General features: G+C 45.7%; 1 protein-coding gene across 1 annotated transcript; it reads right to left on the bottom strand.

Annotated features, from left to right (window-relative positions):
- Positions 1–1,511: 1,511 nt before the first annotated feature.
- Positions 1,512–9,418, bottom strand: GRSF1 (G-rich RNA sequence binding factor 1; the record flags this gene model as incomplete). Its single annotated transcript, XM_010284392.1, has 8 exons — positions 9,359–9,418; positions 9,103–9,247; positions 8,039–8,194; positions 7,536–7,676; positions 5,948–6,077; positions 3,169–3,329; positions 2,893–3,017; positions 1,512–1,647 (listed from the first exon to the last, which is right to left on the bottom strand). Coding segments are annotated over exons 1-8 (1,054 nt in total), but the record flags the coding sequence as incomplete, so codon positions are not given.
- Positions 9,419–9,464: the final 46 nt, after the last annotated feature.

The following is a 9,464-nucleotide window of genomic DNA, read 5'->3' as shown; positions in this document are numbered from 1 at the left end:
TCACCACCTGCAGCTTGTTGCTTTGATTTTTTCAAATGCACTGCTGCATTTCATTGTGAATTATTGTCTCCAATAACAGAATAGTAGAATTTGGCAATACTAAAAGATCTCACCCAAAAAGGTAAGGTGACACAAACCGCTACAACAGGTGAGATGTGTGCGTGGGGCTGCAGTACACGCACACACAGGGTGGGGGGCGTTTCATTCTGCGGGGCCAGAAACTGTGCCGGGTGTTCCTGTGCCACGGCTCAGGGAGGCTGCGTGGGATGTAGGTCGCAGCTTAGATGAACGTCTTGAATCTGCCCCAAGAGCTTATCCCTGGCGTAGGTAAGAAATACAGACCTACAGGGCCGAGGGGAACTGGGTAGGAGCTGGCTGCCCTCCCTGCTGCAGCTGTGGGGCCAGGACGTTGGGGAGCGGCGGCCATGACCCCCTGCTTTCAGAAGGGAGTCGATGGAAGCGTCACAAGTTGCCCAGGGCCTTCCATAAAGGTCACAGGAAACTTTTTTCCTGGTGCAAACATTCAGCTGCACGGTTGTAGACCTAGGAAACCCTTCTGCAGCAGGCAGGGCTGTCCTGTGTTTTCAGTAAGTAGTGTGACCTGACAAGGTTTTAGCAGCAAGAACCTGTTTGCACGGAAAAGAGGCTGCCTACCACACATAGCTAGGCTAGTGGCCTGCTTGCGAGAGAGTGGAGGGATTAAAAGAACCTGAAGAATGCTGCTGTGTCAAACTCTGCTGCCTGTACTTGTAAGCGACGTTTCCCTGCCCCCAATTAACCTATATCTGTGGTAAATATTTAGCCACGCTTCCTCTGCCATGCCAGGGAATACCACCCTGTCGGAACCTGTAATCAATCACACCAACAGAGTGTTCAAAGGAGGAGGGAAACAAAAAAAGCTCTGTGGCACACTCGGCTGTGGAAGGGCAAGCTGCTGCGTTGCTGTGCAGTGGCGGGGCAGCACACCAACCTCTGCCGCTGCAGCCCCAGAAAGGAGCTGTTGCCCCTTCGGCACAGGATTTTTATCCCGTGCAATCTGGATTTGCAGGCCAGAGGGTCCAGGGCGTGATGCCTGACAGATTAGCTGTGAGATCCCCTTTAGCCACTCCAAATTTTAGTCTTTAAGCTATTTGAAATCCGAAGTATGAGGAGGACTAAGCTTGAGGCACACAGTGCTAAAAATGGAACACGAACAACAGAGAAGAAGGATGCACTTACCAAATCTGTGGCCGTGCCACTGTCACTGGCAGTTCTCTTTTGCCTTTGGGTGTTCATTCAGGAATAATTCAATGGCACTGCACTCTGGGAACAATTTGAGAGAGCCAGTTTGTGTTCAGTGACTTGTACCTGTTTCCTTTTTTTTTCCCCCCAAAGCCAGTGTCACATTATAGGGCAATTTGGAGATCTACATTAAAGATGATCCTTTTGCATAGGGTGTTAACAGTAGCTTGACAAGCCGTGCCAAACTACCTGAGGAGCTGAGTCTCAGGGACCGCTTCCTCCTTACTTACGCAGCTGTGAGCCCTCCTTAGCCATTGCAGCGACTGCATCCTCATGGCTCCCGAAATGCACGTCTGCTTCTCCTGTGGCATCTCCATGGGAGTTGTATTCTACCATGATCCGTGTCGGCTTCAGCGGAGCAAAAAACTGAAAAGGAGAAAAACAAAAGAGAGTTCGGTGAGAAAGAAACAGAACAGTAAAGCACCCTATTACCAAGAAACTTGATCTTTCTATGCACAAAGCGTGTCCACCTACAGAGGAGTCTGAGCTCTTCAGCAGCAAAAGGCCCCCCTTCTCGGTCGGGGTGAAGCTGACACCCAAGTCCCCTGTCCCCCAGCGCGCAGCCTCCCACCCTCTGTAAGCTCCTGGCAGAGTAATTCCCGACAGGAACCGAAATCTTCAGGCAGCACATGTGTTCTGTACGCATCTAAGTCACTAAGGTACCTGCACTGTCACGCTCTATGCTATTACAATGAAGTAAAAGTGATACTAAAAAGATTCTGAAATTAATTTTTTGTATAGTTGACGTCAGACACAAATGAAGGATTCTGGGGGGGCAGGTTAGTAGGAGAGAAGTCAATTAAAAAAGATTAATGAACCTGGATTTAGTGGTCAAGGAGATGAAGAAGTAGTTGTACTTAAGCAGTAAACCATGAAGACTGAGTTGTTGTTTTACTCTTCAGCAATGTACCTGTCATGAGATCAGCAGAGTTCACAGTAACTGGGGCAAAGGTCAAGGTGGCAGGGGGAGATTACGACCACTGACTCAACTGACGGACTATGTTTCCTTTCTAGGAGCGTGTGCAGTAATTTAAATGTGGACCCAGTAATAATCAATGCAGTAACTGCTAGACAATGAATGTAAATTTGGGAGGCTCTCTATTGTTTTCGCTAATTGTGTAACAGGATAAATACGTGGCAATTCCTTTGTGTGGTGTGCTAGCTTTGTGGAGTGCCACCTAGCACCCACACCTGCGCAAATACGCGATAAATAAAATACCTCCATTCTGTGCGCATCTTGGAGTGTTACACACCGGGTATATGATCCCACTTGTGGGACAACACAATCGCCTACTGGGAAATCTAGCAAAGATTGGCAATGGCTACTCCAGTCCAAGTGACGGATACTGAAACAGCTCAGCAAGCTTTAATCCATTCCTATTAATGGAGGCGAGCACAGCGCTGTTGTGCCCACGAGGCCACAGCTACCGTGGGGAGCCTGTCACCCTCAGCAGCCTCAAGTTTCCAAACACATTCCGCTTGAAGCCACGCAGCAGTGAAGACTAACACAAATAAATTAAAAATGTGAAGCCACTTCATCTGTAGCACTTAAGCAAGAGTTTGCATTGGTAATGAGAACCGAATTTAATTCATAGTTTTACCACTACTCACATTTATTATGTCTTGGGCACTAGCTTGGGTAGGAAAACCTCTCACGTGGACAAAGTGCAGTGGTGATGAGACGCCCCCAGATTCCAAAACGTGCCCGGAGCTTTCCTTTCCTTCCCTGCACAATTCTGTGGAATGGAGGGAAAAAACATCATGAATACTTGCAATGATCACCTCCCTCGCGTGAAAACTATAGACACGCAAGGACCGTGCTCACAGCAGACGAGCAGGGTAAAATGGAGGGGCTTCAAAGAATAAGCACAGCAGGGAGGGACTCACTATTTTCTCTTTCAGCGTCGGAGCCTCCCGCGTCACTCAATCCCCTTTCTTCAGAAACAGATTCGTGTTCTTCTCTCACTTTGGGGTAGGATATCATCTGCTTGTCATAAGGCATGTGCCTTTGCATTTGATGCTTTCTACCTACGTACACTTCTATGTATCTAGAATTCAAAGGAAAAGATCACAGGGCACATCTTGCACCTCCACAAAGAACCCGAGGTTTTGAGAAAGCACCTTCAGGACGTTCTAGCTCAGCTCTGCTGGGTGCGAGAGCCACAGAAGGGCAAGCAACGGTTTTAAAGAATTAATTCATTTCAATTGCACAGTTACGTTTATGAAAGCCCTTCTCAACTTGTGGTGACAGCCACTCTCCTGGATGAACCCATATATAGCGAGACAGATTACCGGTCTGGTCTGGACAACGTCTTTAGTTTACAGCCTTATACAAAGTAATACCAATCGCTTCCAAGCCTAAATTCTGTTTTGTCGCAGAAATACAGGTTTACTTCCTGTGAAAAATGTTTCCTATTTATTTCAGTAGTATGCATCCTTCTAGGCAGCCCTGTATGTGAGGCTGTTCTCCCCTCGCTGCATGTCTGCACATTGTCCTTTCCAATTTCTACAAACCCCAAATTGAAAAAAAACCCCAGCCAACCCCAAACCAGATTACTGAAACAGGCAGACACAGAAGACGCACAGGGTCGTATTAAATACTTCAGTGGATCTGTTAAGATTTTACATACAGCTACAAAAATTAATGGGATAAAACGTAACGGGGGGTGTGTGACAGTAGTGGGTAGAATACAACAATATGTAACGGAATATTAGGGGACTTTAGCAAGATCCCACTTACACCACAGGAACAAAAAAAACCCCAAGCCCTTCTTCACAGGTTTAGTAAAAGTATAAAATTATAATACCTTATGTTTCTAGCTACCCATCCCAGAACCTCTTAGCTCAGAGCTGCCTGTGCTCATCTTTCAGAGAGCTGGCAACAGTACCCAGTGGCCCTCACAGAAATTTGACCAGCAGTGTTAAATTAGGCGATGTGCACAGCAGTGAAGGAATAACATTATGAAGAAGACGACAGGGATGTCCAAGTGAGGAGGCGTGCTTCCCTTCCTGAAGAGAGCAGCAGAGTAAGGGAAGTAACCCCCCACAAAGGCTGACAGAGCTTACAGCTCAGCCCCCATGAACCCACGCTCAATACTGTGCACAGCTGAAGGCCATTTCTGGATAAAATTGATAGCCCCGGGGAAGAATGAACCAGAGCATGTCGGAAGCAGTTTTGGAAACCACTCCGTTTCTTAGCTAATCACACAGATAGAGAGACACATGAGCTCGCGTGGGCGAGTCAGATCAGGTCTTGGTCGATCGTGACAAAGTAAAAATTAATGGCAGATTGAGAATTAACTAATCTCTACCAGAGGGTAGGGAACTGTGTTAGTTAATTCAATTACTGGGCACACCTACAAAGCAGCTGTTTTCTTTTAATATGGGCCACACAGGGGACAAATGAAAGGAAAAGGAGAGTGGGAACAGGAAGTGAGAGAATAGAAGGTAGGTGGGTGTTGTGCAGGAGAAGTGGTAAGGTTTGGAGAGGTCATTTGTTATCTGGTGTTTAGAAAGAGAACTTAGTGTGTTAGTAAAAAAAAAATCAGAAAGCTCAGCTGGGTGAAAGCTATCTGTTAGTTTCTTTGATTTTTCTCCCAAGTGCTGCTCTGGAGGTTTTTTAAAGATGTGTAGATGGGGTGCTTAGAGATGTGATTTAGTGGTGGACTTGGCAGTGTTAGCTTAACGGTTGGACTTCATGACCTTAAAGGTCTCTTCCTATCTAAACGATTCTCTGGTTCGGGGGAAATGTGGTGTATACACATCTCTTTGAGACAAGAGGCTCTCATGAGAGAAGTGTGTGGCGCAGGGCTTAGTGCTCTGGAAGAAAAGGGTTTACTGTGGGTTCCTGAGGAAGAAGTGTAGAGCCCAGGTGGATGTGGTCACTGAAAGATCAACAACTGTATGCTGTTGGCCAGCAGTCAACGCTGGGAATGGATTCAAGCCAGAGGTGACTGGTAAGCTGTGTTTTGTAATATGGACTCTGCAAGTGGAGACACTGCTTCTGCTTGATACTGGGCTGAACCCAAACGAGGGTTGCCAAAATTGTGAAAAGCACTAGGGAACCTGGTGGAAACATGGCAGGGGCAAATGTCTTTAGGAGGCCCAGGATCTCCATGCACTTGGGACTGGGTAGGTGGTGTTTATCTAGTGTTCCTGGCTCTGAATGCTATTACCCCATTTTTGTTGTGATGACACTGCCTTCAGGAGTACTCAAAAAGACCTGAGACTTTTCTCTGAGAGGCCCCAAATTCCTCCAAGCTGTGAGTGCCAAAGGTGCCTCTGCAGCGCACAGAAGCCTACAAAGGCTTCATCTTCTTTTTTCCAGTTCTGTTAAAGTTCTAAAGAAAACATCACCAGAGAAGGTAACACTTAGGTTACACAGAGTATTTCAGAGAGTACTATTAAAAAAGAAATGTTGGAAGCCACAAAGTAACCGCCTGACACCATTATGAGAGAGATTTAGATATGATTTCTACTGATATTTGAATCTGAAGTCAGAGTTCTAGGGTTTAAGGGTAATAAAGGCAGAAGCTTCCTGAACAATGAAGTGAGTATGGAATAAATGAAGATTAGCTGTTTTGCCTGATGAGAAGCAAGCTGTAAGACACCCAGCATGCTTTGTACTATATTCTTCTACCATTGTGAACTCCAGTGAAGTACTTACCTACTTCCCATATATTCCCTGTGTCGTAACAAGGCCTTAGCTGCCATTTCAGGAGCTGCAAACTGCACGAAAGCTTCTCCTGTTTTTCTTTCTCCCCGGTAAACGAAAGCTATGTCTGTTATTTTCAAACCTATAGAAGTGGGGGGAGAAAAAGACATCTACTTTGTCAGGAACTTGTGCTATAGCTGAGAGAGACTTTTTTTTTTTCCGACTCTTCTGGTTTTTGACAAGCTAATCAGGTAGTTAAATATTTCTGAAACAACTGCTCATGCTGGCCTACGTACTTTTTTTTAAATTTAGGTTTTTAATGACAATTTATTTGCTTTAAGTTATGCAGAAGGCTTAATTGTCAATAATGAATCAACGCGACGCTTCAAGTAACCATGAAAATAACAAGTCAATCCAAGTTCTAGACCACAAGGAGGTCCAGAGGACAAATAATGTTGAAATTTTTTCTTACTATTACGGTGATTTTTCCCATCTCTTTAAAACCCAGGTCAAATTGACTGAACTTCAATTTTTGTGCTGTATAATGGCTTCTTGGGGAGTCTGTAATCCAGCAAATGGCTATATCTGATGTGATACAGAGTACACAATGGACCGGGCTACTACACTTTCTTTTTCAGGAGTAGTTCTGCATACCTCTTTGCGCCTTGTTGCTTTCTTAAAGGGTCTCCCCAAGCTCCTGAAGAAATGGAAATATTTGCTCCACGATGCTGCCCTAGTCATCTCATTATGCCAACTCTGCTACTAGATGCATTCCAGCATACTGAACTACTGGCTATCAATGGAAAAATTTACCAGCGGTGGCCTCAGCTTTTGGCATGTCGGTGGTTATTATCAGCTATATATAGGACTCTGTGCGCGTGCCTACCTGGAGTGGAAGAAGGTGAGGGGAAGAATTGCTTTTGGTTTAATCTACAATTTAAACTTTACCTAAGGAAGTGTCAATTGATTTTGCAAAACCTAGAAAGGCTTCATTGCTAACAAATGCAGGCCACAACCACCTGCCTTGCTCTAGCACAGAGTGTGGGATGTGAGCATGCGTGCACACGCTGTGCAATAGTTGCTCAGCTGACAACCGGTGCCATCAACTTACAGAACCACGAACAAGCCAGTAACAAAAAAAAAATAAACTGCTGTGAACACTTTCAATTAGCATACCTGATGTCATGATTTTACAGCTGTGAATACCCACGCTGCATTCACTAGCACTGTAACTATCATACAGGCATTTTTGTCTCTCTCACTTTTCCCAAATTATGCACTGGTAGCAATCCAATTGCAGGCAACAGGATCTGGGTTCCTCTATTTCCTTCCCCTGGCCGCAAAAAAGTGCTGCAAGTACTGATCCTAGGTTAGACCTGAAGAAAGTCCAAGGTACAAGAAAACCTTGCAGCCAAAAGCTTGCTCAGAAAGATTTGGTTACTTATAGTTGCAGGGGGACAGCAACTCTTCATGGTGTTGAAGGTGTTCAAGGCTGCATGTGCTTTTGCTTTTCTCGCTTAGAGGAACGACAGTCTATCTAAGCATCAACTTGAAGGCATAAATGCTTCATAACCCAAGAGCATAGACGAGGCTGAGTTACCTGAGAAAAAATCTGCAATATCCTCCTCAGTGGAGCTGAACGGAAGGCCTCTGAGTAGTACAACTCCATCACTTATGGCTTGTGACTCTTCCCGCAGACTTTGTAGTAAGCCCTCTACATCACTATCGTGCACTTCAAAAACTGCAAGGAACACAGGCACAAAACAGGTTTTCCCTCGCGGTGCTCGGAAGGTGGCACTCTGCAGCCGTTCTTCTCAAGCTGCTTTTTTTCTGCCCCACAAAACTAGATAATGTTTCTTCCCCCACCCATACTCTGTGGTCTGGCGATGGTGCCCCTTCACTGCACAAGCCACTTTGCTTCTCCTGTCCAGCTTAGGAAGTTCTGGCTTAATGGTGCCTTGCTGGCTAATTTGCTGCTCTATTCTGCATCCTGCATCTCTCCACGCTGCCCCCCTCGTGCCAGCCCGCTTTATTATTCAAGCGGTTCTTACTGGCTTTATCCTGAGTTTTCTTCCAATGTAACTTCTGCCGTTTCAAACCCACCTTTCACGTAGCGTGGGCCCATATACCTCAGGTGCTTTTCCAAGGCTCTCTGGACATCTGCTTTCGACTCCAGCTCAATCAAGGCATCCCCCCTGCGTCTCCCATCCCTGTTTAAGAGGAAGTGTATGCCGTTCTCACCGTTTCGAATTCTACAGCCTAGAAATCAAGGAACACATGATACAGCAACATATGCAACTGCATCGAACATGGGGGTCTTTTGATTGCAGATAAGAACTGAATATTCTGCTTAGAGCTATCCCCCTCAGCAGTGCAAAATACTGTCTTGAAACACAGGATATAAAACTCCTATTTCTAACCCTTACTTTAACACACAGTGCTTATCACAGATGAGAAACTCATTTGACATCCGTTAGCTTCCCCAGCTGTGTAACTGGATAATATATGTTCCCATTTTATCGGTAAACTTAATTGTTTCTGAGTCATCCGAAATCCAGAAGAAATGCTGTAGTCTTTCAGTCTCTACAGCTATACTCTGCCTAGTTTATGTTCCTTTCTCCTAGGACTTCAAGTTGACTTTATATAATTTGGCAGGTTATTAAACCATTTAAACACTTGGATCTGACCATCTAGTCTACTCTGGCAGGATGAATCGTAGTATTACGGGACGGAGGGATCAGCCTCGCTAAGGAATGCACAAGCCTATTAATAGGGATCGGAAATCAACACTGAAATTTAAACCGGTAAGTAAAAACCACTCCAGTTTGTTTAAAAGAGGGGAGTTGGGGAAAAAGCCAACCGCAGTGGTCTTGAAGGAATCACTTTGAATTGGATTGCCTTTACTGTGGAGATGCGGACCAAGAAGGGAAAGACTTGCTTAATTAAGTATCAAATGCCACAAGGATGAGCCTCTGGTCATGGCCCAGCAGTTTGGAAGTTGATTATTTGTTTTACATGTGTAAATTACGCATTATTTTGCAGCACTATTGGAAATTCATCTTTCTCTGGCTACTGATCTTTAAATTTTCTTCCTGTTAAATAACTGTTAACTAGCGGGTTCAATAACACCACACCGAACAGTTATGCAGAAAAATTAACTCCCATACTATCAAAAAAGGTAAGGACGTCTTCCTCTGTGCATGAGAAGGGAAATCCTTGCGCCCTGATGAGAAAGACGTTATCATTTTCTGCCTTGGCCGACTCTGGTTCTTGGTCTGAGAGACGTCCTTCCTGGGATGGTGCATCTGTAGCCTGTCACCCACAAGAAACAAACAAAAAACAAGTAAGGAAGGCCAGCGCGCACCCTTCAGCAGTGGCACCCTGCTACGTTCAGCTCTGTAGGCGGGTGCCTGCCAACGGGGCCTTGTGCAGGGCGGGCAGGGCGAGGAGGGAGCAGCAAGAAGGGCAAGCCGGGGGGGGCATGGCGCAGGCCGCGGCCGCCTCCCCGCTGCCGGGGGTACGTGCGCGG

This window comes from Phaethon lepturus, unplaced genomic scaffold (genome assembly GCF_000687285.1).
Source record: "Phaethon lepturus isolate BGI_N335 unplaced genomic scaffold, ASM68728v1 scaffold73, whole genome shotgun sequence".
Taxonomy (NCBI): domain Eukaryota; kingdom Metazoa; phylum Chordata; class Aves; order Phaethontiformes; family Phaethontidae; genus Phaethon; species Phaethon lepturus.
Note: the sequence above shows the minus strand (reverse complement) of the source record. Positions and strands in the feature narration are given on the sequence as shown.